Source organism: Lynx rufus, unplaced genomic scaffold (assembly GCF_022079265.1).
Source record: "Lynx rufus isolate CCGP_SWC_20201006 ecotype Redwood Valley unplaced genomic scaffold, mLynRuf1.p SCAF_13, whole genome shotgun sequence".
Taxonomy (NCBI): domain Eukaryota; kingdom Metazoa; phylum Chordata; class Mammalia; order Carnivora; family Felidae; genus Lynx; species Lynx rufus.
In genome coordinates, this window is record NW_025814827.1 from 3,314,131 (window position 1) to 3,342,042 (window position 27,912).

At 58.3% G+C, this 27,912-nt stretch overlaps 1 protein-coding gene across 2 annotated transcripts; it reads left to right on the plus strand.

The window, feature by feature from the left end:
- Positions 1-288: 288 nt before the first annotated feature.
- Positions 289-27,210, plus strand: STRA6 (signaling receptor and transporter of retinol STRA6). Of its 2 annotated transcripts, XM_047074412.1 has the most exons (19): positions 289-294; positions 7,598-7,725; positions 11,217-11,283; positions 11,598-11,683; positions 12,887-13,026; positions 13,663-13,686; positions 13,882-14,048; positions 15,374-15,496; positions 17,656-17,723; positions 17,902-17,978; positions 18,250-18,311; positions 19,251-19,413; positions 22,533-22,608; positions 23,614-23,747; positions 24,857-24,974; positions 25,058-25,159; positions 25,859-26,022; positions 26,282-26,431; positions 27,062-27,210. In XM_047074412.1, exons 1-19 carry the CDS (start codon positions 289-291, stop codon positions 27,208-27,210), a joined length of 2,004 nt encoding a protein of 667 aa, XP_046930368.1. The 2 variants fall into 2 exon arrangements, with proteins under 2 accessions (XP_046930368.1, XP_046930369.1); XM_047074413.1 differs by lacking the exon at positions 289-294 and having other exon boundaries at positions 7,613-7,725; positions 12,914-13,026.
- The last annotated feature ends 702 nt before the right edge of the window (positions 27,211-27,912 follow it).

Sequence of the window (27,912 nt, forward strand, 5' to 3'; positions counted from 1 at the left end):
TCCCCAGGGATCCTTCTCCTGGGAATTTAGGGCTCTGCTTCCGGTCCCCATCTTTATCCCTTGCCTCCCCTCCCTGCCTGCCACAGCACCGCGTGTTAGCATCTTCTGAGCCTCCTTCCTCTTTTCCGGTGCTGTTTGCAAAGTCCCCCTTCCCATGGTCAGGGCCCTCAGCCCAGCTGGCCAGCAGCGGGAGGCCGATCTGGTTATTAAAAGCTTAGCTGGTGGTTCCCCTCTGGCGTGGAGCAATTCATCAGGCAGTGGCCCCCCGGGAGTGATGGATGGTGACAAATGAGGGTAGGTAGGGGGTTCCTGAGCCCTTCCAGGGCCACAGCTGGGGAAACTCAGCCATCAAAGCCCTGTGCAGGCTCCTCCACCAGAGGTGACTCTGAGGGCCAGGGAGATCAAGTTTCGGGCAAATGGTTTGGAGGTGGGGGTGGAGAGGCTCCTCCTGAGACAAGCCGTCCTGTGTGCTGTGTGGGGCCCAGCCTGGCTGTGGGCCTGAACTGGAGAGATGGGGGTGGGGTGGGCTTCTCTGATCCTGGAATCACAGGCGAGAGGCCTGGGGGGGGGGGGCAGGAGGCCTGAGGGGTGGGAGGAGGGGCAGGGCCAGAGCCGCAGAAGGAGGGATCTGCCTTTCCGGGAGGAGGAGATCAAACACCTTCTAAAGCAGGTGCTGGGGACCCTGCTTAGGGCCATCTGCTGAGACTGCACAACCAGCCAGCCTTCCGGGATCCCAGCCAGAGCTGGTGCTGGCTCTCAGAGGAGGAGACCTCAGTTGTTGGGGAGCACCCTGGGGCTGGAGCCAAGCCTTGCGGGCCGGGTAAGACCAGAAGAGGTGGGGGAACAGGGAGAAGGTACTTCAGTCGGGGGTGGGGGGGGTCAGAGCCCCAACAAAGGCTTGGAGGCAGGAAGGTGGCCGGAATGGTAGGGTAGAACAGTTCTGAAGGATGAAGTTGGAGACCTGGAGATGGCTGTACTGGGGAGCTGGCTCTAAAGACAGGGAGACATCAGTAGAGTCGTGTCTGAGTACAGTTTGCTGTGAGAGATTGATGGAGAACCCTGTCCTATGGCCAGCAGGGAACAAGGAGAGAGAGCTCAGAGAGAGAGAGGGAGAGAACTCAGGGGACCTGCCCAGAGTCAGTTCCTCAGTGAAGAAGGCAGGCAGCACGAAGTCTATGTGTCAAGGCCCGAGCACGGTGGCACCACTCCAGGGAGCACGTGCTTGGAAGGGAGAATCGGGGCTCTTAGAGCTGAGGGATCTTCACGGCCCTGTGGCCAGTCCTCCTCTGAAGGCAGAAAACCATCTGTAGCTCTTGATGTGACCAGCCTCTTCTTGTTTGCCTCCCCTGATAGGGGACTCACTACTCTGTGATGGTAAGAAAGCTACCTTTGTCCTGAGCTGAAAGCTGCCCCTCTAGCTTCCCTCCTCTGAGTCATTTCTAGCCTAGCGCTCCGGGAGGGGAAGAACATGTCTCTCCCTGCAACAGCCGGCTACCTTCCTCCTACTTCTCACCCGGGTTTCCACTCATACCAGAGCAGGCTGGCCGAAGTCCCTCATGTATGATGATGTTGTTGGTGAGGGGGAGGGGAGGATTCCAGAAAGGGCATGTCAGGTGATGCTTCTGATGCTCCCACGTAGCAAGGGAGGTAGGAGGCAGAGAGGTAAGAGGTAGAGAGCCATCCACACTCTCCCCCCAAGAGCTTAGTAGCTGATAACATGCCCTCCAGCCACTGAAAGGGGTCAGGCTCCGTCTGGGGCCAGGTTATGAACCTGTGTGTGTCAAGGGCAATTCGATACACAGGCACTGTGAGAACAGACCCAGAGCTCACGGGCCCGCATAATGTTGAACCTGCACCGGCTGCCTATCCACGGGGGACCCCGGGGGCGGGGCCCAGCTGCACAGGCAGGCACATTCCCACTCCCTACTCCCGGGCCAAACACCCCTTGGGCATTCTCTGCTGTGCTGCTGGGGACTGGGGGTGTTGGTGAGGCTCTGACTTGTCACTGAGGTTTGGGTGTTGTGGAACTTTTGTGGGGTGCAGTTGAACTCGGAGAGCCCAGAGCAAGGATGGGAGGGTCGTGGGCAATGGGGTCTCTGGACCTTCTGCAACTGCTCACCATGGTTCTGATCAACCTGTGCTTGATTTGCCAGTGTCTAAGGGTCCTTGGATTGTGGCCAAGGTTCTGGGATCCGGTGTGATACTGAAGTTCTGGGCGTTCATGGGGCTGATTCTGTGGTTCCAGGAGTTCTTGTGGTGTTACTAGAATTCTGAGGATATTACTGAGATTCTGGACGTGCTCTGGAGGACCTGGGATTCCTTGGGGGTATTTCTGTGATTTGGGGGATGCTGCTGGCCCTCCTTATTCCCTCTGGCCCACTGTCAACTCCCTCTAAGCCTAGCACTTTGCCCTTTGAGGATTTTGATAGCCACAGGCTGCTGAAGGCACACATGTGGGCCTCTGTTCCTGGATGCAAACATTCCTGAGATTTAATCAACTTGAACAAAAACATGGGGAGGAAGGAAGCCCTGTCGTCCCAAGGTCCCAAGGCCTTCGTGGGCCAGCTCCAGCCCTCGGGGCAGAGCAGGGCAGCCCTGTGCCAGGCCCAGGTAGCAGATGGCCCTTATCTTCCCAGAGCGCAGAAGCTTTTCGTGACACCCTCCTACAGTGAACAGGGCTTAGCCACCCCCCAATCTGTGCCCAGCTGGGAGCTCTGGCCTGGGCTGCCCCTTAGGTATTTACATCAGCCTTATCTGATTGTGCCCACATGGGCTTATGCAGGTCACAGCTAGGTGGCCCTGACCCCTGCCCTGTCTTCTTGCCTTCCAGACTCCCCTTCTCAGCTCTACTAAGACACCTCATTCTTACTCTCATTGCTGACCCTGTCTGACCTCGGGACCCTGCTCCAAGCCCCCTCCTCCGGGAAGCCTCCAAGACTGCCCAAGACATAGCCTTATTCCCCCTCCCTACCTCTCTTCTCTGAGCTACTGCAGTCTGTCTCTGAAGTGCCTCCACTCTCCAGCCCCTTCTCTCCTGATGGCAAGTGCCAGTCTCTGACTCTTCTGGGTATGAGTCACCCTATAAAGCCAATTCTAGGGGCATCTGAGTGGCTCAGTTGGTTAAGCATCTGATTTCGGCTCACGTCGTGATCTCACAGTTCATGAATTCAAGCCCCGCATCGGGCTCTGCACTGACATCTCAGAGCCTACTCTGTCCCTCTCTCTTTCTCTCTCTGCCCCTCACCCACTTGTGCTCTCTCTCTCAAAAATAAATAAATAAACATTTTTTTTTTAAAAAAGCCAATTCCAGTGGGTAGGCTGTGGACTCTGCCACCAGGACTTTGGAGAAATTCTTCAGGAGCACATCATTACCATCCTTCTCTTCTCATTACATTTCCTGGCAAGCTTGCAGTCTGGTCAGGTGACATCTTTCCTAACATCTTGGAGCCAACCCTCCCATTTTACAGATGCAAGCGCCAAGCTCTTCCAGCTCCAAGCCGAGGAGGTACTTTGGGCTCAAGGAGTGGGGTCCCTCTCCCAACCTGAGCCATGTGGCCACCCAGTAACCATGGATCTTCGACCCGGTCTGCCTCCCTCTCTACCCCCACCAGAGTGAATGGAGAGGCTGGGGACCAGGAGGGTGGCTAGAAGACAACAGGGGACACTTGGGTAGTCACAGCCTCTGTGGCTTTGACCTTCTTGTTACAGCCAGTGCCTCGTGTGCTAGCTCCACATTCTTGGGCCATGAAGTCATTGAGAGCAGTGAATAGTGGCCTTGGGGAGAGGAGAGCCCACAGTCAAAGAATCTCCACACTGGTAGCCCCACCCCTCCTGGGGCAGAGGCAGGGTTGAGACCCAGAGAGGCCAAGAGAACACTCAGGATCACACAGCCAGCCCCAGGGCTCAGGTAGGCTGCCTCCCCAACCAGGGCATTTCTCTTTGCTATATAGAAACTGTGTTCTTTCCTCCTGGGCCTGCTCCTGTCTGTTTCCAGTACGGCCCTGATCAAGGTACTGGGCACCAGGCTGCCTTCTGTTAGCTGTGCCCACACCCAAGGAGAGGGACAAAGCTCGAAACTTCCTCACCTCTGGTTAGGGCCTCCCTGAAGACGGCCTCTGCATCTCCCTGGTGAGGAGGGAGGTGATATCATGGGCACTGGAGTAGCCCTGGTGGGGAGAGGCCACTGGAAGGCATTAACTGGGGAGGGGGCAGGGTTTGGTTAGGGGAGAGGTACTGTGGGGGAGGGACCAGGCCTGGGCTCTGCAGGGCCCCTCCCTGCCAGCGTGGCTGCAGCCCCCGAGGTTGAGAGACACTCCTTCAGGCAGCCTGGATGTCTTTCCATCCAGGTGCCCAGCTGGGTACCCCTCTCTTCCTCCAGGTCTCTGCTCCAATGTCACCTCCTCACCAGGGCTTTCCTGACCATCCAGCCTAACGCAGCCAACTCCTGTCTGTGTCTCTTCTCTTGTCCCAGTTTATTTTCCCTCTCAGCACTCATGACACGGCCGTCTCGCCACTGCCCCGGGACACGTTGGCTTCCCTGTCTCGCTCATTGCTACATCCTCAGTCTGTAGAACCTTCCACGGTGCATAATCAGCATGCAATCCACCTTTGTTGGCTAAATGAATGGATGAACAAACCAGACTGGGGAGGCTCCCTCCAGGGAAGGAAACAGTCTCTGACAGGCAAGATGGTCCAGTTATGAACATAGAGGGAATGAGCTCCCCATCACAGACTGGACTCCAATTGTTGGAGGTATCATGATGGGGATTTAAGATAAGATGGGACTTAGTTGATATCTAAGCTGGGGGTCCAAAACTCCTCAGCAGTGAAGGGAGTGCGGGGCTCTGGTGTTGGAGTAGAGAGTTCTGCAAAGCCTGGCTGGAGAAATAGTGGCCCGCACCGGACAGGCCCCTGGGGGAGTGACGGTCACTAGAGCAAGCCATGGCTTTGCAAACCCAGTTTATAAAGGCATTGTCACCGGAGAGCTCCATACTGTGCATCAGCAGAATGAGGGAGCAGGAAGCAACTGAGGCAGAGCTCTGCCCCCAGGACGTCACAGTCAGGCCTGGGAGGCTGGATTCACCCCAGGTTCCTGGGATCAGACAGGAAGTGTGGGCTCCCTCATCGCATCACACAAAGTGCCGACTCTGTTCTGCGTCAGCTGACACTGACAACTCTGTGGGGTGGGGCGGGAGTTCTGAGCCGTCTTCCCGGAAGAGGGGCCATTTGGGAAGGAGGGGGGAGCAACCGAGGCTGACAGAGAACTCGGGCCCTAATCCTGAAAAGCCTTGTGGGCCTGGCTATTAAATTTACATGGGGAGCTTTTAGGATTTCAAGCTCTGTCTCCTCTGAGCCTCCCCCAGGGCTGTTCACTCTATCAGGAACACACTTCCTTCTACCACCACTCCCACCCTCAAGACCCCCACCCTCCGCTCACTGGTTTTTCCTTGCCCTCAGATCTCCACAGAAAGGCTTTTTTTTTTTTCAGGAATCCTCCACTTTTCCGGACCAAATTCAGTTTCCTCTGGTACGCATCAGAGCATTCTGTACCTTCCCTTTGTAGACAGGAAGACTCAGACTCCAGGTTATTTACCCGCTTGTCCCCCCTACACTGTAAACTCTCACATCCCAGGGCCCAGAATAGTGCCTCCACTTAGTCATTGTTCAATGAATTTTTGTTAAAAGAATAAATGAGGGGTGCCTGAGTGGCTCAGTTGGTTAAGCGATCGACTTTGGCTCAGGCCACGATCTCTCGGTTTGTGAGTTTGAGCCCTGCGTTGGGCTCTGTGCTGAAAGCTCAGAGCCTGGAGCTGCTTCGGATTCTGCGTCTCCCTCTCTCTCTGCCCCTCCCCTGCTCATGTTCTGTCTCTCTCTGTCTCTTAATAACAAAATAAAAATGTTAAAAAAAATTAAAAAAAAAAAGAGTAAATGGATGGGGGCACCCGGGTGGTTCAGTTGGTTAAGCGTCCAACTCTTGATTTTGGTTCAGGCCATAATCACAAGGTTCGTGAGTTTGAGCCCTGCATCGGGCTCTGTGATGACAGTGCAGAGCCTGCTTGGGATTCAGTCTGTCTCTGCCTGCCCCCCCTCCCCCCGCCCGCCCCTTCCCGCTCCCGGTCTCAAAATAAATAAACTTACAAAAAATAAAAAGAATAAATGGATGAATGCCTTTAAAAAAAAAATCCTGTTGAATGAATACCTTAGCTGGGGAGGGCCATGTCCCAGGGCCCCTCTGGGGTATTGGAAAGACAGGGACCTTCAAAGGTTCAGAGGGCCTGACCCCCACCCTGGGACAGGGGCCTGAGAACTGTTCTCTGTCTTTATCTACATCTTGTCTCCCTTCTGAGCTGGGGCCAGGAGGGGGAGGGGAGCTGGCCAGGGGTGCAGCCTCTCAGGGGAGGGAGGATGCAGAGGAAGCCCCAGCCTCTGCCAGGCCCTGCCTCCCTTACCCTCACCCCACAGCCTGGGAGGAGCAGGAGACCGGAGGGACACTTCTCGCATACTCGTGGGTCTGGTTTGTGTTTAAAGGACTAATCTCCGCCTTGTGGGGGTGAGTTATCTCCTTGTGAAATCAAGTTGGAGAAACTAGAAGGGTTTACCAGTGAGACACATGTTGCCTCCTTCATGGAACACCAGGAGGAGGAATGGCTAGACTCCCCCTCCCCGCCTCCGCCCCTAGCCCAGCTCCAGCTGTCTCCTTGGGTTGCAGGACCCTGGACTTGTGTGTAACTGGCACGCTGCAGTTACAGTGGGCAAAGGTGTGGGCGCTTCGGGGCAGGCGCTGGGGGCAGGTATGTGTGTGTAGCCAGGTGCCCGCCCGACCCTCCTGGCCGCACCCCTGCAGGGTGGAGCTGGGGCCTCCTGCCCCGGGAGGGGGACTTTGTCAGGACCATGATGGGATCCCATCAGGAGGGCCAAGGGAGCCAGAGACGGGCAAGCTAAGGCTGGGGGGTGGGGGGAGGGGTGGGGTGGTATCTCGAGGGAGCCTGAACAAAGAGGGGGATTGGGTTCAACCCCTGAGGACAGAAAGGACCTGGAGCTCAGCTGGGAGGGTCCAGGCTGTTTAGGCCTGCCTGCTGCCCGCCCACCCTTTCATCTCTGCAGCTCCTTCCTCCCTGCCCTTCCTTGAGTGTGTGTCTGTGGGTCAGTCTGGGTGGCTTTGGGGAGGGGGAAGGAAGGGGGGGGGGTCTCCGTGGGCAGCTTGGATTGGACAAACTTTCTTTGAAAATGGTCCTTTGCACAAAGGCTGGGGGTCAGACCGACAGGTGCTCCAGCAAGAACCTAAGGACCCTGAGGGGTGCATTCTTCCCAAGGGGATAACTATCTCCAGCAGGAACGGGCAAGACGGGGCGGGAAGGGACGGGAAGGGACGCAAAAAGCCCTTCCCCTTTTCCCGTGCCAGCCTGCCCTGGCCCTCTCTCCCAGACAGACTTTTCCAGAGAGCTAAAAGCAAGAAACTAACCTTTAGGATTAAAGAGAAACGTTTTTTGTTTGGGTTTCTTTCTTTCTTTCTTTCTTCCTTTTTTTTTCCCCCTCCTAAGCCTCTTTTCATATCGGTGGTGGCTTTTTCCCTGACTTGTCTGGGGGCGGGGGCAAGGAGAAAGGCCAGAGAATGTCGTCCCAGGCAGTGGGGAACCAGACCTCTTCTCAAGCCACGGATGACTACTCCTATGGCAACTGGTACATCGACGAGCCCCAGGGTGGCCAGGAGCTCCAGCCAGAGGGGTAAGTTGGAAGCCCTGGCTCTGTCCCCCAGGAGAGTGGGGTGTGGCCGAGGTCACCGGTGGGGGGATGGGGAAGCCCCTGGGCCAGGACTGCTAAGATGAACCATGTCGCTCATTTGCTGTGTGACCCTTGGCAAGTTACAGCCTCTCTGGGCTTCAGACCCTTGTTACATGGGAATAACAGCCCTTGCCCTGATGTTGGTACTTGAGGGGGACCTGGGCTGGACTGTCACTTACAAAGCACCCCTGTGGTTTGTTAAAAATACAACCTCCTGGGCCCCATCCCTGCAAATTCAGATCCTGCCAGTCTGGGGCGGCTCCCTGGGTGACTCCAGCTGGGCTGGAGAGTGAGTGCTGGGTGAGTGGTTGAGGGAAGTTGGGCCTGCCTTCAAGGGGTTACTGGTTCCTGTGGTGACCATCTGAGGCGTGGTGTTCGCAAGTGTCAGGTTCTCTGGGCAGGCGAGGGCAGGGGGAGACCTGAGGAAAGAAAGTCTTTGAGGAAACATACCACCCTGTTGCCTTTGGCTGGCTCTGAGTCTCCATGAAGATGAGGGGGTCCTTTCGTTTTTGCAGGAGTGTTCAGGCGAGCCCAGGGGCAGGGGGCAACCACAGCGTGGTCAAGTGCGGCCAGAGGACTTGCCAGCCCCTATCTTTGTTGAGTCTGAGCACCCCGGCAGAGGGGCCGGGGCTCCCTGGGCCCCACAGGCCGCCGAGGACTCCTCGCCTGTGTGGGCCCCAGAGCCCTGTTCTCCCCTTCCTGTTCCTGGCCCTGGCCCCAACCCCCACCCCCCTCCCCTCTGTCTGAGGGCTTACAGTACTGGAAAGGTGAGGCTGGGGGGGCAGGGTGCAGAGCCAGATGTATACACATCTGCTCTCCATCAACAGTGGAAACTGGAGAAGGAGACATGCCTGTGTGCCTCCCCAGGGGCTGGGGCTGCGGCTGGGCCAGGCTTGGGTCACCCAGCAGGGACAGAGGCCCCACCCAGGCCTGGGGGAGGCTGCTGTTGTTTGGAGCACTCAGGATGCTGGCCACCTGGTCAGCAGTTCCGCGGTCAGCAAGGGGTTTCCCACCCCCTTCCCGAGCTGATCTGGACAGTCTGTGGGCTCCCCTCGTCCCTGCTGCATATTTTGGGGGCGGGAGAAGTAGCAGAACGGGGAGGGGCCCAGGAACCCATGAGGGTACAGATCCTGACTTGGGTTAAGACCTTAATCTGCAGCTGAGTCCTTGGGAGACTCAGGGCCCGGGGGGATTGGTTGGGGCCGGGCTCTTCAGATACGGCTCAGAATGAAGTTGGGTACATAGCAGGGCCTGCGTGATGGGGACCACTGCCTGTCATGTGCGTGGCATCTGGGATTTGCAGCTCCCTCCTCCGGCCCCAGGGAAGAATGAGGAGGTTTGCTTGAGTCGACTTACTTGGCCAATCCAAGTCTAGTTGCTTGTCCCCCAAACCCCACCCCTGAAGCTGGAAGCTCAGGGGAATCCCAAGGAGATGAACTCGGGCTCACTTCTCCTTGAGTGAGTCAGACACCCCAGGGAGATGGTGCACAAAGCTTTGAGGAGTTCCTGATGGTAGTCCCCCTTGGCACGTCAGTGTGCCCCAACAGGCTGGGGTTGGGGCTGGTGGGCACTGGTGACAGTGGCTGGCTGGACTGTCTCCTGGTCACACTTAGCCAGGGGCCCTCATGGTAGAAAAGCTTGGGGGGTGGGCAGTGAGTCTGATGGGGTGAGCTGTGTCATCTGGGGTCTTCTGTGGGCATAGGACTGCTCCAAGTAAGCCGAGCTGACCGTTTCCTACCCCCCGGAGCCCCTCTGACCAGGTTGTGTGCCCAGCCCGACATCTGCCCATGTGTTATCCCCTCCTCACCAATACTGACCTTCTCAGCCAGAGCCTGGGGACACAGATGCCTGTGGCAGCCGTCCAGGATGACACTCGCCTCCCCCGCCCCCTCACTTCAAAGGGGAATTGGAGGCTTCCCTCCTGGCCTGCCTCCCAGCAAGAGGCCAACACCAGGCCCTTCTGCTATGGCGGTGGGGGGAGGGTATCAGGCCCCCCCACATCAGCCAGCCAGCCTTTCCCTCCCAACCCAGAGAGATGTGCTTGCCTTTCCCTCTGAGTGGGGCCCTTTGTAGGCTCAGAGCCTAACGTCTAGGAACAGCGGTCTTGCCCCTCTGCTTCAGTGTCCTCACCACTGCTGTCTGACCTCTGTCCCTGAGTGTCTGAGACCAAGCCTGGGCTTCCTTGGCTACATGTGATTCTGGTCCTCACCTCTCATCTTGGAATAAGGCCTAGAACTCAGCGGTCATTCTGGAAACTCCCCTTCCTTCTACTATCCTGTCTCCAGACATGTACATTCTTCCTCCTACACACCTCTGAGACGCACCCTGCCATCCCCCTTCCCCAGCCACGGCTTGTGCTCAGCTGTTTGAAAATGCCGATTCTCAAAGATTTTTGATGTACGGAAATGACCATTTCATACGGTTCAACTTAAAACTTCCTTCCACGCTCCTTACCTCTCCCGCCTGGTCAGATGTGGGTGTTGGAGCCAGGTGACCTCAGTTCGAATCCTTGCTCTGCTGCTTTCCTAACTGTGTGATTTGGGCAAGATACTTAGCCTCTCTGAGCTTTGGTCTCCTTGTCTGAACAAGGGGGATAATGATAGCACCCACCTCTTAGGTAATGCCTGAGTTAAGACAGGGAACAGACAGCATCTGGCACTTAGTCAAATTCTTTGTAAGTATTACTTGCTGCTGTTGTGATTCAAATTGAATCACAGAAATCTCCCCGAATCCAGAACAACCACCCTGTTCAAACACCCTCAGTGGCTCCCTAGTGCCTCTCAGGCCTGCTGCGACCTGCTTCTGGCCTGCCCTCCCCTCTGTAGACTGTAAACTGAAAGTGCCTGGCCCCAGCCACACGGTCTGCTGCCTGTCACTCGGCTGCCTCATGTTCCTTCCTCTACACGGAGCTACTTTTCCCCTTCTTTGCCTCAGCAGGTGCTAACCATCTTTTAAACTCAAATCAAAGGGCCAAATCACAGGGCCAAACACTTGATTGCTTGACCCAGGCAATAACATTCAACCACTGTGCTGAGAAGGAGAGGTCTATGAGGGCTGGAGCAGTCAGGGAGGCTTCCTGGAGGAGGGAGGAATGAAGTGGGCCTTGAAGGATAGGAAGAATGTGGGTGAGAAAGAAGAGGGGTCCAGGTCCAGCTGGCCCACTCTGTTTCTCCCATGTTTTCCCCTGGGAGCCCCCTGTCTCCTTCAGCGCTGTAACCTCAGAGCTTGGCACGGGGCTGGCACACCACGAGGGGCGTGAAAACCCTGGAGTGACCCTGAGAAGGTGGAACTGGGCACGCTTGTGTAGGAGAGACCGGAGGGCTGAGGGGAGTGGTGGGTGGAGCCCCAGGGTAGACCGCCTGGGACCCCGAACCTGGCTGCACACCCAAGGGAGTCCCTACACGGCCCTGACCCAGCCTTCCCTCGCTCTGCAGGGAAGTGCCCTCCTGCCACCCCAGCGTGCTGTCCGGCCTCCTCCACGCCTGCCTGGCTGTGCTGTCGGTGAGTCCAACCTGAGTCCGGACTGGCTTGCAACCGACTGCCAGGCCGGGCAGGGGCGCTTGCGCTCCCTGCTGAGGCTGGTGAGGGGGGACCCCGGGAGCTCTCCCAGGGTGAGGACCCCAACCAGGATGCAGCCAAGTCCAACCTCTCAGACTTTGGCCACCTCTCTCTGGCCAGTCCGCAGTATGCCTCATGCTTGTGCCCTGGGGGAAGGGGAGGGAGGGGGCGTCCTGGGCATTGAGGCCAAGCCCTCAGACTCAGCCCCTCAGGGAAAGGTCTGGGCACCCACGTCCTGCTCTGTGCTCTCCTTTCAGATCCTCGTGCTGCTGATGCTGGCTGTGCTTGTGAGGCGCCGTCAGCTCTGGCCCCGCTGCGGGCACGGCAGGCCTGGACTGCCCAGGTTGGTGCCAAGGTCTGGGCACTCCCACTCAGGTGGCCCGGCTGACAGGAGCCACTCTGGGAGCGTGGTGGTTTGTTAGGTACCTAGACGTCAGCTCAGGTCTCGATGACGTCCCCGTCCTTTCAGCCTGGGGGCTCTCCCTACACCTACCTGATTCTCAGTTTAGTCAGGAGCCCCAGAGGGAAGGTGGGGGGGGGGGGACCCGCTCAGGCCCACCTGCTCCTGTTCCAGGCCCAGGGAGACACAAACCCAACAGGGCCCGGCTCCAGGATACATTTCCTCAGACGGCCCATGGTCTGGACAGGGGATGCCCATGAGGGTTCGTTTCTCTTGAGGATATCACCAGACCCCGATGTTTAAAGGCAGATCATGAGAGGCTGATCTCCAGTCCCTGTGGCTAGAACTTTCTTCCCCTATCTCCTTTAGTCCTGCGACCCCAGAGCCTGGGACAAGGATGGCCCTGAGGAGATGGGCCTGGGCAGGCTTATACGGGAGAGAACAAAGTGTTGGGGGAGGTGGTGATGGGAGCCCTAGTGTAGACAGCCTCGTTCCCAGGCCCAGACCACACACCCAGGTGGGTCCTTCCATGATGGTTTTGGGGAGGACTAGCCTGGGGTTTCTGTCACTGGTGGGCCCAGGAAAGAGCTTGTGGGCTTGGAGGGAAGAAGGAATCAGGACGGAGCTCTCGAGGCATGAGGTGAAGCTGGATGACAGAAGCGGAAGGTCTGAGAGGCCTGCCCTGAACCCAGAGGGCCAGGGCCTGGGACGGCTGTGCCCGCTGTCTGCCCTCTGCCCCGGGCCACACCCAGGCCGGGGCGGTGGCTATTGCACAAGGATGTTGTGACTCTCCGAGCTCTCTGAAGGTTTGCCAGCCCAGACAGACTGATTTGTGTGGAGGCAGCTGTTTCCCGGAGCTTCCAGGGTGGGTGGAGGGAGCGGTGCTCTGGCTTGTTCCTACTGTGTGTATGTGTATCGGCGGGATGTCCTGGAGTCCCTTTGCCACAAGGCCCAGAACTTGGTACACAGCAGGCAGGCACCCCACAAACACGTGTGGGATGAATGGGTGATGGGGCCTCAGTTTCCATCGGGAAAGTTTCCACCTCTACATCCCCGGTTTATGGAACGTGGCACAAGGGAATGGGGGGGGTGCGGGGAACAGGGCCTGAGTGACTCCCTCCTGTCCTGTCCCTGTCTCTGCGCCAGCCCTGTGGATTTCTTGGCTGGGGACAGGACCTGGATGGTGCCTGCCGCTGTCTTCACGGTCCTCTTCAGCTCCTTGTGTTTGCTGTTCCCCGCCGAGGACCCGCTGCCCTTCCTGACTTTGGCCTCACCCACTAGCCGAGGTACCCAGTGCAGCTGAGGCCCTGGGGCTAGATCGGTGGGATGCACCGGGTGGGAATTCGGAGCATGGGGCAGGGCCCTTCTGTAGCGAGTCAGGTAGCCCCCATCCGAGTCGTAAGCCGCTGCCGGGAAGATGCTGACCCGCTAAGCTCCCAGCTGCTCCCACAGTGCATGAAACCTGCCCTTTGTGGGTCCCAGCTGTTGGGTCACTACCGCCCTGTCCGCCTCTTCTGTTCTTGTGCAAACCGCACCCCCAGAACAGCGCAGGCTGAATCCCCCAGGCAGCCCAGCCCTCAGAGAACGGAGGAGAGTGGGGAGAAAGCAGGAGGGGTTCTGGAGAATTGAGAGCTGGGCTTAAGGAAGCGAGGGTGCAAAGGGCAGCTGCCAGCAAGAGGGGCCACTGTCCTCAACCTGATCTCTTCAGATCAACCAGTCCTCACAATGACCCTGCAAAGGGTGGGTAGTAGCCCCATCTCACACCGGAGGACCCTGAGGAGGGTCCGGGAAGGGAAAGGGAAAGGTAATAAAGTAGCAACTTTAAGTTTATTGACAGCTGACCAGGCACCTGTGCTAAGCGCCGTACATGTGTCTTCTCATGATGTCTTTGCTAATATACTACCACCATTTCCATTTTACAGATGGAGAAAGTGAGGCTCCCAGAGGTAACTTGCCCGAGATCACAACGCCGGTACTAGTCAGAACGTGAATTTGAATGTGGGCCTCTGGCTCACTGAACCAGCTGAGGGGCTCAGAAGGCGGAGGCAGGAGAGCGGCCTGGCGGGGGGGGGGGGGGCTGGACCCAGGCCCCACATCTGCCTTTCCAGCACGTGTCTCCCTCTGCCCCTCTTGCCTTCCAGGGCCCTGGAAGATACTCGCCCTGCTCTATTACCCTGCCCTCTACTACCCTCTGGCCGCCTGTGCCACGGTCAGGCACGGAGCCGCACACCTGCTGGGCAGCACACTGTCCTGGGCTCACTTCGGGGTCCAGGTGTGGCAGAGGGTAGAGTGCCCCCAGGCACCCAAGGTAACGGCGGACTCACAGCAGCCTAAGGCAGAGGGGCATGGAGGGCTGCATGAACCAGCACGGCTCCTCTCCTCTTATCTATGTGCTGGGCTTCTCTGCTGCCTTCCACTGTGCACAGAACTCCACTCCTGTAAACACAGGCCCTTCCACACTGGGCCGTCTGTGGGAAGAACCGGGGACGAGGCTGGGCCTGTCCTCAGCACCGTCTAGGAGGGGACAGAGAGGGGAAAGGGAGAGCCCGAAATCCCTCCATTATTGACTCCCCAGCCTTCCTTTGGTCAGGCTGGAGTGGGGGCGAGGAGTGATGGAGGAAGACAAGCCCCGAGTAGGGGGATGGTCTTGGAGGGTAAAAAGAGAATTCTAGAACCTCAGAACCTGGTTCGCTGGCTGCTGGCTGGGGGTGTGACGCTGCCCCATCTAGAGCCCCAAGGGTTGTGCCAGACAACCTGAGCTTGAACCCAGCTTCTTCTCTCCCTCCTCCCTCCTTTCCTTCCACAAACATATTTGAAACACATACTCCGTGCCAGGGATGTTTCCAAGCACTGGAACACAGCTGTGAACAGGACAAATGAAGTCCCTGGCATCCCAACAGTTGTCATTCCGGAAGGGAAGACCCAATAAGTAAATATACAAAATGATGCCAGGTGATGCCAAGTGTTTTGAGGAAACCACATCACCAGTCTGAGGCTCAGTTTCCCCCCTGTAAACGGAGTTGATAACACCAATCCTTCAGGGCAGAGATGCAGATTGGTTGGTTTCTTTGAGAGCTGGGACCTGACTGGTCTTTTTCACCACTCAGAGCCTGGCACCTACTGAGCTCCCGGTAAAAACGTATTGAACTAACAAATAAGTGAGTGAATACAGAAGGAGCCCAACCCTGGGAAGGTCTCGGTGCCGGGAGGTAGGGCATGTACTTCCCCGATGCCCAGGTCGCAATTGTACACAGACAAAATTAGGCCCTCTTCTAATTTTCAGGGGCCTGTGCCCAAAGCCCAGGAACGAAGGAACATAGAAAGCGGGTGTCCCCGGTTTCAGACCCCATTGCAAGGAGGAGGGGATTACATAGCTTCTTCTCTTGGCTCCTCCCAGGGCTGTGGGAGTCCGGGAACCCGGGGGAGGGTGAGCATCTCCACAGGGCCTCACAAGGGGAAGCGAGAGTGTTGGTGCTGAGTGGCCCAGGTAGGGGGTGGGCATGAGAGACCCAGAGGCCTCAGGCCACCCTCATGGCAGGTGGGAGTGAAATGGGAAGGGAAATTGATCCTGGCCTTCTGTTGGGGGAGGCAGGCAGGAGGTTAATGTGTCTGGGAATCTGTCTGTCTGCCTAGATCTACAAGTACTACTCTCTGCTGGCTTCCCTGCCTCTGCTTCTGGGCCTCGGATTCCTGAGCATTTGGTACCCGGTGCAGCTGGTGAGAAGCTTCAGCCACAGGACAGGAGCGGGCTCTGAGGTAAAGGGGCAGGGCTGGGCTGGGCTTCTGGTCACGCCCGACACCCTGAGCTCCTGTATGTCTGTTGGTGCCCTGTGGGCAATCGCGCTTCGTGTAGGGCATAGCACATAGCAGGTGCTCAGAAAATATTCGTTGAGTCACCAAGTGACTGGGTAGTCCCCCCTCCCAGGGCAAAGGTTAGGCCAGGCCCTCAGCTGGCACCCAGGATACCTGGGGCACCCCGCCGGACGCACAATGGGGACCCAACAAAGGGAAGTGGACCAGAAGGCGGAAGTCAGAGCTCTGCTTCTGAGACACAGAGGCTCCAGGTGGAGAAACGAGACAGGCCAGGAGCCTTGTGCCCACTAGGAGCCCTGCAGATGCCCACATGATTCAGGAAACACCCAGGGCAGAGTCGCTTCATGAATCAGTTCTAGGTTGGATATGGTTGGATAAAGGCAGATGAAGGGGTGGGCTGGAAGAACTGAGGCCGGGGTGGGGTTGGGGGGGATGGGGAGCCTCTTGGAGGAGGTAGGCTTCAGTAGAGGCCCTGAAGGACAGGAAGGATTTGGAGTAGGGAGAGAATAAGGAGAAGGTGTGCAGGTGTAGGAAAAGAGGAGTAAAGGGGCAGAGATGGCTTGTGTCTGTTTCGTTCACACACAATTTGTAGCACTGGCCAGGTCTCAGCACGATAGATACTCAACACATTATTTGTGAGGTTTTTAGATCGATGGGTGGGTACATCACAACGAGAGAGAATTCTTACAAAACCAGGCAATCTTATTAGGAAGCTTTCTAAGCACCTACCAAGTGTCAGGCCCCAGGCGAGGTACCCTGGACTCAGAGCCACTGACTTGTGTCTGACCTCCAGGAGCTCCCAGTGCCCTGGGGGGATTTCAGGCAGCAACAAAGATTCACAGGGCAATGTGAGAAGCACGGGGCCCATCCCCCAGCCGTGGGCTAGCATGGAACTGGGGGGTCAAGGACTCTTCCTGGTGGGGGAGGAGAGGAAGAAAACCATCCCACAGAGGCCCTCAGGGGGAGGGGGACAGACTCAGGAAAGGTTGGGGACTCAGATGCCGAAAGGGCTTGGTTAACCCTTTAGTTGGGGAAGGTGAAGGCCAGGCTTGAGGCGGCACGTGGGAGAGACAGTAGGGAGGTGGCTGCTATACGGACCGTGGGTGTGCGCGCGTGTGTGCAGGGGATGGGGTGCGGTCAAGGGGGTGTGGCAGGCAGCTGGCCCACGGGCCTGGAGCTCTGGAGAGGGGCTGGGACTGAAGCTAGACAGGGAGCCAAGGTCCCCAAGGACAGAAGGGGAGTGAGGCGGGAGAGGCTGGGTGGGCTCAGGTTCTCTAGTGGCCGCCCTGGGTCCTCCGTGGGCCCGCCCGACTCTGGGTTTGGCTCTTACGTGGTAACACTGGGCACGTCTCTACCCTGCTTAGTCCCTTTCCTTCCCCCTCCAGGGATCTTCTCTGCCTCACCTCTCCCTCCATGCATGCCTTTCCTCTTGAGAAGTCCTGGGAGAAGTAAAATTCTCTTTGGCCCTGGGTCAGGGAGGTTTAAGCCTCAAAGGACCCAGTCAGGCTTCCAGCTGACCCACGCTTCCCCTGGGTTTCAGGGTTGCCATGGCAACCTGTGACAGGCTTGCGGTCTCATGATCAGGGGCAGGGGCTAACCCCATCTTACCGTGGGCCTCTGCCACTTGGCAGGCCGCTTAAGGCCTGGGATGGGGCTTAGACAAATCCCGTGACCCTTGTGATCTCCCTGGAGTCGGAGGAGAGGCCTGGGGGATGTGACCTGGAATGGCCCCCGCCTGTGTCCTGGTCAGGGATGTGCCCGTGGGACATAGGTTCCCTTCTGCCCCAGTCTCAGCCAGCAGAGGCCTGTGGGCCAGGAGGGAAGCAGTGAGCAGTGGCTAAAGCAGGAGAGAGCTGGAGACAGACCTCAAGAAGAACTGCTCACACTGAGTATTTTTAGGAGACTGATAGTCTCATATTTGGGGAGGAGAAAGGGCAACTTAAGGGGGCACGGACCTTGCCCCCCCCAGGTCAGCCCTCTGCACCCTACTACAGGCAAGAAGGTTTCGTGGAGCCCACTGTGGTTCCCTGAGCCAGGGACCCAGGGATGGCTCCAGGCCATCTCCAGGTCTCATCTGCTCGTCCATTTGTCTGTCTCCACAGGGGCTGCAGAGCAGTTACTCTGAGGAATATCTGAGGACCCTCCTTTGCCGAAAGAAGCTGGAAAGTAGGTGAGGTCCTAGGCATTCCCTGTGGGCCAGTGGGCAGAGCTGGTAGGCAGGCTAGTTTGGGGGGGGCTGTCCCTGGGCAGCATGGTGGGGCAGAGTGAGGAATAAACCAAACTCTGGGGCTGGGGCTCAGGGCAGGGGTTTCACCTGAGGGCACCTGCCTGCCTTGGTTTTTCCGCAGCTCCCACACCTCCAAGCACGGCTTCCTGTCCCGGGTCTGGATCTGCTACGGAAACTACATCTACACGCCACAGCGAGGTATGGAGTGGGGAGCTGAGGTCAAGAGTGGCAGGTGACCTCACCCATTCCTTGCACGAAACAGCTGCAGTGGGAGGCCAGCTCCCGTCCCCCAGAACCCCTGTCAGGAGGAACAGCCCCAGCTGGGGACAAGGGGAAAGCCCCTGGCCTGGCTTTGGTGGTCTAGGGTCCTGTAAGTCCTGGCCCTTTTTCTGGGCTCTTTGGGAGGGGTGGGGGCTCCCAGGCCTGAGTGGTGCTGGGCTTCCCACATCCCTCCTTTTGGCGACTGCAGGATTCCGACTCCCTCTGAAGCTGGTGCTTTCGGCCACCTTGACGGGGACAGCCATCTACCAGGTATGTCCTGTCCCCACAGTGCCATTTGCCTCTGGACCCCTGCTCCCAACCCCCAAGCCTGGGATGGCGCAGGCCCAGCTCAGCTCCCCCAAAGCCCAAACTACAATCCTGTCTAGCTGTTTCTGGACATCTTGGGAATGCTGGCTGACCCAGAAGAGAGGGAGTGTCAACTCCTACTGGGCTCAGATAGAGTCAGAGCATGAGTTCTGGAGTCGTACAAACATGGATTTAAACCCTGACTCCATCATTTGCCTACTGTGTGACCTTGGGCAAGTTATTCAACATCTCTGAACCCATTAGCTCAGCTGTAAAATAGAGGAAATAGAATTACTTTCCTCTTTGAGCATTTGGGAAGTTTTAGGCAGATTTGGGCAGTTAGGAAGGACTATGTGTTTAAGAAATACTCCCCTCCCCCCCAAGCACACCCCCAGAAAACCAAAAAGCCCAAATCCTGAGAGATAGGCAGGATTTTTTTCTCCATTTGACAGATGGGGGAAATTGAGGCTCAGAGAGGTGGATTGACTTGGCCAAGTTCCTATTGCTAACACCTCACGGTAGCCAAAACGTGAACCCCGGTGAGCCTGGTCTCATCCGTATGAGACGCGGCTTTCGCCAACATGGGAAATTGGAAATTTCACGTTCTGAGGTTTAGACAGTTGTCCGAGAGACAGATGGGCACAGCTGTGCCGCTTGGAAGCACGGCTGCCGCCTGTTAGGCCAAAGTCAGATCTGCTCGCGGCGTGCGGGGTAGGGGCAGGAGGACGCCGCTCTCGGGGCAGACAAGAATTCTGGCGGGTGCTGGCCCTGTGGATGCAGCCGTGTGCCGCCGCAGTTTCTCCCCCGAAGTCTCCCTGCTGGCTCAGAAAACGCTTCTCCTCGGATGGCCGCCTGGTGTGAGCACGGCCAGGTCCTGGCACCTTCATTCTGGGGCTCTTCCAGGTGGCCCTGCTGCTGCTGGTGGGCGTGGTACCCACCATCCAGAAGGTGAGGGCGGGGATCACCACGGACGCCTCCTACCTACTGGCCGGCTTTGGGATCGTGCTCTCAGAGGACAGGCAGGAAGTGGTGGGGCTGGTGAAGCATCAGCTGTGGGCTCTGGAAGGTGAGGCCTCCCCGGAGTCCCTGAGGGCCCGTTGGGGGGACCTGAGCCGGACACCCAAGCTCAGTCCCAGCTTGCCAGGGACATGCGGGGTGCTCGTGGGTATGTCTCTTCCCCTGTGTGGGTCTCAACTGCCTCCCCTCCAAACTGGGCTGGTTGCAGCGTCCAGTTCCAAGTCTCTGAGACCTGAAGGAGTCATCTCAAGCCCCTTGTCAGCTTGTGTGGTGTCTCCCACCCCGGCTCCAGGGTGCAGCTCTCTGGGCATGGAGATGGGCAAGGCCTTGGATGTGTGGGCTGAAGGGACAGCCCGTTGAGCCTTGCTGAGGGTAGGGAAGGAGGAAAGGAGGCAGGGACGTGGGACACTGGGCCGGTGGGGTTGGACGGGATGATGCTTTCTCTTCCTCAATCCCTATCCTCCTGGGCCATCTCCTTTCTCCTTCCCTCCCTTGACAATGAGCCTGTGGGCCGGGGAACCATACCAGCCTCCCCTTCTGGGGTCTGATGCCTCCTTTAGTCCTTAGTCCTGTCATCCACCTATACTACCTCCCAGGCCCTCCCAATAGCCCTGTGGAGGAGACTGAGAAGTGTCCCCCCCTTGACGCATGGGAAAGGATTCACTTGGGGTCGCACAGCCAGGCAGAGTGGAGCTAAGAGAGTAATACAGTCTCCACCACCTTGAGCCAAGGCCTGGTGGTCAGGAGTCCTGGGCCTGCACCCTCTGCTGACTTGGGGGTCCTGGGCTGGTACGAGCGCCCTGGCTTCCGAGGAGGAACGTGGGATGGTCGGAACTTAGGCTGCCAGCCTTGCAGGTGGAGGTGTGACTGCTCAGCAGCTGTTCCTGACTGTTAACATCATCCTCTCCCCGCAGACCAGGCATGCCGAGCACGGAAAGGGGCAGGAAGTGGGGGTGGGCAGAGATGTGTGCAGTCACCACTTCCTTCCCTGACCACCACTCCCACCGCCTTCCTGAGCGTCTCTGCTCCCATTCGAGAGGCTACCCTGAACATGTGGCCCTACAAGTTGGACAGGTGACAAGTTCTAGGTGGGCTGAAAATGACACCTCCAGGGAGGTTTTCTAAGTTGGCTGCCAGCTGGGCCACAGGCAGGAGCAGACGTGGCCCGCATCGGCCCACATCCAAGGTCACAGCAGCCCTGTTAGCTCAACCTCATCAATCCGCAGGAACAGGAAATGGAGGCTCGGAGGCAGGAGGCGACATGTCCAGGATGGTGGGCTTTTTCTACTCACCACACTGGCATTTACAATCACCTGCTGCAGCTTCCAAGCCTAAATGCTTCCACTTTGGATCTTGTTGGATTCAGGGGCCAAACAGAGCAGTGTTTGCTCTCCTAGTCCGCAGATGAGGAAAACTGAGGTCCAGGAGGGTCCAGAGCTACGTCCAAAGCCACTCAGTAAGCCAGGGATGGGACTGAGATTATATCCGGGCTCAGGGGCCCTTTGGTCTGTGCTTAGCTTGAGGAGCTAATGTCTGCTGAACCCCGAGACCCTATTTTCCGGCTGCCCACTGGGCACCTGGACCATAAGCCTAGCATCGCTCACAGAGGGCCCTGCCTCTGAGTCACATGGACTAGATCAGACAGCTCAGATGGAACTCCTGCTCCTTCACTTAAAAGCTGTGTGACCCTGGGCAAGCCACTTCACTTCTCTGGACTTGACTTTCCCCACTGCAAAACAGGTGTTAAAGCTACAGAGGCAGCCTTGTCGCTGAGGCCCTCAACCCAGTGGGGGGAAGACCGATCTATCTGGGGGGAGGAAGCAGAGAGCAGGAGGGTTTTGTGGGTACCAGGATTTGGAGAGACCCAGGTTTGGAACCAACTGAGGGAGAAAGGAGCGGAGGTAGATGGACAAAGATCAAAGGCCAGGCCTGGGGCCAAGGGGGCTGCCCCCCCCCCCCGCCCCCGCGTTAACCCATCCACTCACCTGCACAGGCTCACAGACAGGCCCCTCACCTGGCAGAGGGTGGTCCAGAGCGCCCCCTTGTTGGTGCTGAGCTGGCTCCTGAAGGGCAAGAGGAGCAGGACAGAGCTGCATGTGCCTAGTGCTTTCTTAGGTAGCAGTTGTTCTCAAGCCTGGCTGTGCCTGACAATCACCTGGTAACTTTTTTCAAAATCCCAAGGCTCAAGCCGCTTGCCAGACTCCAGAAACTCTGAGGGTGGGGCTCAGCCTCTATGACTGAACAAGCCCTCCTGGTGATTCCGCCGCCAGCCTAACTTCAAGAAGTTAGCAGGCCCTCAATACCTGTCGGTGGCCTGGTTGATTTCAGTCAATGGCTGATTGAAATGGATCATTAAGGCTCTATCTTTGCGCAGCCCCCAGGGCTGCGGCTCTCAAGCCGGGCTGCATTCAAAAGCCAAGGACTGGGTCCCACACCCAGAAATTCTGATTTCATTGGCTTGGGGTGCAGCCGGGGCCACGAGGGGTTTTAACAGCTCCGGGAGGTCGTGCTGTGCTGTCAGTGCAGAGACCCACCTCTCCGACACCTGAGGCTACAGGAAACCAGTGCCTGCCTCTCCTTGTGTGTTTGCTCCTGCTCCCCAGTCTCTGGATGGAACACAGACACCAGGAACGCTTCCCTAGGGTGACTGATGCGATCAGGGGGCAGGCACGCTGGGCTGATTCTGGGTCTGCTTGGAAACAATTGCAGGTCTCGAGCCATCACTTCCCAGCAGCGCAACTGGTGGGCCAGGCCCTCTCGCTGAGCCTCAGCCCCCTGGTCAGCCCAGCACCCCTTCCGTGGGGTTGTTGTGAGGGTGCAGACTGAGGCTGGGTGTTGATGGAGGGCAGGAGGCTTGCGGCCCCCAATCCCTGCTAGGCCTGAATGCAACACGCCGCAATGGAAGCAGCAAGACAGATGTGAAGACCAAGTCTGCAGCCTCAGAGCTGGCCTCTCCCTGTCCTGGCCGCCAAGTCGCTGGGCAGGAGACCGCTGAGAATGTTGACTTGCACTGCATCTGAGAACAGGGGGTGGGGTGGTGGCAAGGGGTCTCCACTCAAGGCGGAGCGTGGGTGGGGGGCAGGGATGACTCCTACCCGGGCACCGCCCCGGCAGCAGTTTGGGGGCCCCGGGGAGGCCGTCCACTTTGCTCTCTCTCCCCCCCTTCAGTTTGCTACATCTCGGCCTTGGTCCTGTCGTGCTCACTCACCTTCCTCATGCTGATCCGCTCACTGGTGACACACAGGTCAGTGGCAGGCTCTGACTCCCCAGTGCAGCTGTGGGGAAGAGGTGCAGGAGCCCTGAGCCAGGAGGCCTGTGGGGAAAGCCCTGGGTCTGGGAAGAGGGGAGAGCCACTGCAGGCCCAGGTGGTCACTGTGTCCGCCTGCCCAGCTGCCCTGTGGTGGGTGGAGAAGGCGGGGCCTCGCCGTGCCCACCCTCCCGGGCTTCCTGTCTGGTGGGAGTGATACAGGGCTGGAAGACCCCAAGCTGGGGTGTGGACTTTGCCCTCTGAGAAGGGACCACCTGGGTGGGCTGGAAGGCAGCCTGGGAAAGCCGGGGGTTGGAAGAGGCAAGAGATGGGGGAGGAAGGGTGGCCAGAGGCAGGAGGAACAGTGTCAGAAACAGGGACTGGAGTGAACCTGCCACGTGCCAGCGTGGCTGTGGAGGTGGCCCGGCTGGTGCTGGGGCGCTGAAGAGATTGTGATGGGCCATTGAATCCCAGACTGCCTCGCTTGCCCGCACACTGTGAGCTGTGAGCAGAGTGGGGAAGAAGGTTCTAGTTAGGAGCAGCGTGGGTGGGAAGGGGAGCAACGGCAGAGTGTGCATTTGCCAGGCCTCAGGGTTTTTACCCAGGGATCTTTTCCCACAGGGTTGGCCCTACTTAGGCCGGCGTTCAAGGCCCTCAAGCCTCTGCCTGCCTGGAACCTTGCTTCCTGCGAGTCACTCTCCGTTCCTACAATCGTTTCCTCGCCTTTCTGACTTGGCTCAGGCTGAGCCTTCCACCTGAACTCATCTCCCTCGATCTCTGCCTTGCACTAAAACTTACACTCATTCATCCTTTAAGACTCTACTCAGATACCACCTCCTCCAGGAAGCCCTGTCTGGCTCCCACAGCCCTTGGCTTTCCTGCCTGTGGCCATAGGTTGTAAGGAGACAGGGAATTCTGCCAGAGACTGGCCCAGAGGAGGAATTTAGGGAGTGTGTGTGTTCCCTGAGATCTCTGCTTTCCTCACCCCCTTCCCCCAACCAGGGTCAACCTGCAAGCTCTGTACCGAGGGGCTGCCCTGGACCTGGGCCCCCTGCCCCGGAGTCCCCACCCCTCCCGCCAGGCCATATTCTGTTGGATGAGCTTCAGTGCCTACCAGACTGCTTTTACCTGCCTTGGTGAGCACCCCGTTGCCCCCTCCCCCGCCCCAGCTGGGGAGGGGAGAGCACTCAGCAGGTCTTGGCTGCCCCTGGGTGTCTACCCGTGCTGGGGCAAACTGGGGCGAGAGCAACAAGAGGGACCCACCTTGCCTTCTCAGCCTTCAGGAGGCTCACTCAGGTTGAGGGAGAGGGGCAGGTGCAGAAGCCCTTGGGGAAAGGATGGCCCCTCACTGCCACCAGGTGTTTCCACAGAGGGTGAACCCAGGGCTGGAAGGTGGGAAGTTCACGGAGGCACATTCCTGCTTACATAAGGGTGGGTTATGCCACAGTGGGCTGCCTTGTGGAGATAATGAGATCCCTATCACTGGGGTATGCAAGCAGGGTTCTGTGGTCATTGTTGGGGCTGCAAAGGGGGTCCTGCCCTGAGAGGGTTAGTTTAGGTTAATTTCTAGCACGTTTCTGATTCTCCCCATGGGCAGTGCAGTGAATAAAGCCCTCTGAAATGGGAGGGGGCCGGGGCCAGTGTGGCAAACCCAGGGCCTGATTTCCCTGCCTGCTGGTTCCTTCGGTCCTCACCTCCCCGGGGGAGGAGGAGAAGAATGACAAAGGAGAAGAGAAATTACTAGTGCAAAAAGTTGTAATTCCTCCTCTTGGTAGACTTTATACCTCCCAAGCTCTTTTAGACACATGACCTCGTGTAAACAAGTAGCCAGTTGTTTCCATAGACGAGTTTCTGGCATCAACTGTGTGCCAGGACTCTGGCCAATAGGAATGCAACACTAATTTAAAATGCAATCTTGTCCCCAAGGGCTTGGGGACAACTGGGGGGAAATAACGTTTGCAAAGCACTTTGTGGTTTTCAAAGAGTTGCCACAGACATTATATCATTGGATCCTCCCAGCAAGCCTGCTGAGGTAGGGGCCATGACCTCATTTGACCGAGGAAGAACCCGAAGTTCAGAGAGGCAAAGTAACGTGCTCTAGTTGGCACAGCTAAGGCAGCGGCAGAGCAGGGATCTGGAACCAGGTTTGCCCCATTCCTAAGCCCTTGGGTTCCTGGGAGTGCCAGGGTGGGCTGGGGTCCCACAGAGCCTGATGTCTGTCCCCCTGCACCTCCCTGTCCTGCAGGGCTCCTGGTGCAACAGATCATCTTCTTCCTGGGGATCATGGTCCTTGCCTTCCTGGTGTTCATGCCCGTGCTCCACGGCAGGAACCTCCTGCTCCTCCGATCCTTGGAGTCCTCATGGTGAGAGAGGCAAGGAGCTGAGGGCTCTAGGCCCACCGCCCAGAGGGCCACTAACAGTGACATCCTCCCCACCCCACCTGCAGGCCCTTCTGGCTGACCTTGGTCCTGGCCGTGGTCCTGCAGAACATGGCAGCCCACTGGATCTTCCTAGAGACTCGCCATGGACACCCAGAGCTAACCAACCGGTGAGGCAGCTCCTGGGCTTGTGGTCTCCTCGGGACCTCAGCCTCTTCTTCTTCGGGGTCTTTCCTATTGTGTCCTTCTTCCTCCGCTGCCATCTCTCCCTTTTCTCTCGGGAAGCCCAGCGGAGGGTAGGAGAGCTTGACTTTCCCAAAGAGAAAGGGAACAGTGGCCCAGCCGACTCCAGAATACGTCTCTGCTCACCTGTCACAGTGCCAGAAATACTCCATGAGGCTTTCCTGCTTTGGGGATCAGCACCGCTCTCCCCTGGACCCTCTGTGTTCCCCAAAACCATGTGTCTCCCTCTTTGCAGGTGAACAGAAACATTTCCATGTTAGATGGAAAGGCTGTGGGAGGACCTCAGCCCCAGGAGAGACTCGGAATCAGCGGACAAGGGACCCAGAGGAGGGAGATGGGACACTGGGGTCACAGAAAGTTCCAGGACATAAGCCCCAGCTCTGCCACTGATAGCCTTAGCTAAGCCATCCAGTCTCTCTGGGCCTCAGTACCACCACCTGTCTCCCAGCATGGTGGGGGGAAGAGAGCAGGCCCAGCACAGGGCAGGGTGCTTAGAAGGTATACTCGACAAATGATAGGCAGTGAACAACAGCGGCTGTGCTTAGTACCTAGGTCTGACCCTGACCCCGAGGAAGGGGCTCGGTGGGGGAGGGCCAGCCTCAGCCTTTTCTCTCCCCCCACCCCAGGCGAGCGCTCTCCGCAGTCACGTTCTTTCTCTTCCCCATCAACGTGCTGGTGGGCGCCGTGGTGGCTGCCTGGCGAGTGCTCCTCTCTGCCCTCTACAATGCTGTCCACCTTGGCCAGATGGACTTCAGCCTGCTGCCACCTCGAGCCGCCAATCTCGACCCCGGTAGGGCCGCTGGGCAGGGGCCAGGAGCAGGGGTTGCTTAGGCTGTGCAAGCAGTGAGGGAGGCTCTGCCCCGAGCTAGTCCACGAGGGACTGTGGCCGGTGTGGGAGGGGGACCCACGGGCAGCGCAGGCACCGTGCGCTCAGGGGGCCGGGGGCGCGCCGGCAGGCTGCTCAGGACACTTCCGGTACGTGTGTTAGGGGTGGCGGCGGAGGGGGGGGGGCTTCCTCCCCCAGCGCTGCCGTCCTCCACCCACCGCAGGCTACCACACATACTGCAGCTTCTTGAAGATCGAGGCCAGCCAGTTGCATCCAGCCACGACAGCGTTCTGTGACCTGCTTCTGCGAACACAGCGGCCCCAGCCTCTCCGGGGCCCCCAGGATGGCCTCAGACACGGGGAGGAAGAAGAAGGTGGGCCTTCCCCCTGGGGATGGCGGGAATTGAGCCCACCTTCTCTGAGGGACGAGGCATGCCCCCGCCCCCTGCCACACATAGGACGTATGTACCACGTACAATGGAGTGAACCGCAGGAAAATGCTCACTTCCTCTCTCCCTCCGCTGCCTGCGGGAGGAGGGAAGTGAGCATTTTCCTGGTGCCTCTCGAGGTAATTTTTTTCCTTGATCCCACCACACACTGTCTCCCTCTGCGCGTTCCGTAAGAGTGCACACACACACACACACACGCACACACCCTTCTCACGCAGAGAATGAGAGGTCTTCCCCTTCCTTATCGCCCGGGAAGTTCGCAGTAGGGAGGTGGGTACCGAGCTGGCTGTCCCAGCCCTTCCTCCAGTCCCCTCCATAGAGCTGGCCCCTCTCTCTTCTGCCTGCCCCTTGCGGGACAACACCCTGAGCCTTTACAAACACCCCTCTGTGGCCCACACTTCTCCCAACTTCCCACCCTATGAGCGGGCCCCTGGAGCCCCGGGGTCACCAGCCTCCCCAACAACGCACATGAGGCTTTCAGACTGCTCAGGTTTGGCGCCAGAGGGGTTGGCTGGGTGTTTGCTGAGTGACTCACAGGAAGTCTCTCCCTCTCAGGGATACAGCTGCTGCAGACCAAGGACCCCGTGGCCAGAGGAGCAGGGCCCAGGGCCCGCCAAGGCAGGGCCCGCTGGGGTCTGGCCTACACGCTGCTGCACAACCCGGCCCTGCAGGCCTTCCGGAAGACGGCCCTGTCGGGGGCCTAGGTCAACGGAGCCCAGCCCCGAGGGTGCGGGAAGCCACCGTGTCCTTGTTTGTGCTGGGGTCCTCCCCTCCTCCCAGCCCACTCCCTCCCCAGCGTCCCCAGCGTCCCCCCCCAGCCAGGGCAGCCTCTCTGCCAGCAAGTTCCCCGGATCAGCGACCAGCACCAGAAGCCAGGGGTCGCTGTGGTTGGATGGAGGTCTGCCCACACCAGGAGCTTCCAGAGGGCTCTGGTCTGCACCCTTCGTCTTGGGAAGCCAGCAAGGGCTCCAGAGGAAGTAATTGGTGGTGTAGGCTCTTGGTCTGGGAGCCAGTGGAACCGGGGAGGCCACATCCAGGCCCCTCCCCATGCTGGCAATGCCACCAGCCTCAGCCTCACTGCGGTCTTCTCCTGCCTGGCCTTGGTGAGGTTCAGCCCAGAACAGCTTCACGTTCCAGCTCAGCCCCACCTCAGCCTTGGATCTCACCACCACGGAACCAGACACAGGGCTTCCTCTCTCCTCCAGCTTCCCCCTCTCCTCTTGGGGGGGCCTCGTGCCTTCCTGCGAGGCAGCCCAGGAGGAAGCCATGGGCTCCTACTGGGCAGCAAAGTCATGGCTCAAAGCAGGCCCCACACCGAGCTGGCCACACTTGAGAGCCTGATATTTTTGCAATTGGTATGCCTTTAGATATTATGAAAGGGGTTAGTGTGTTCCTTGTAATAAACT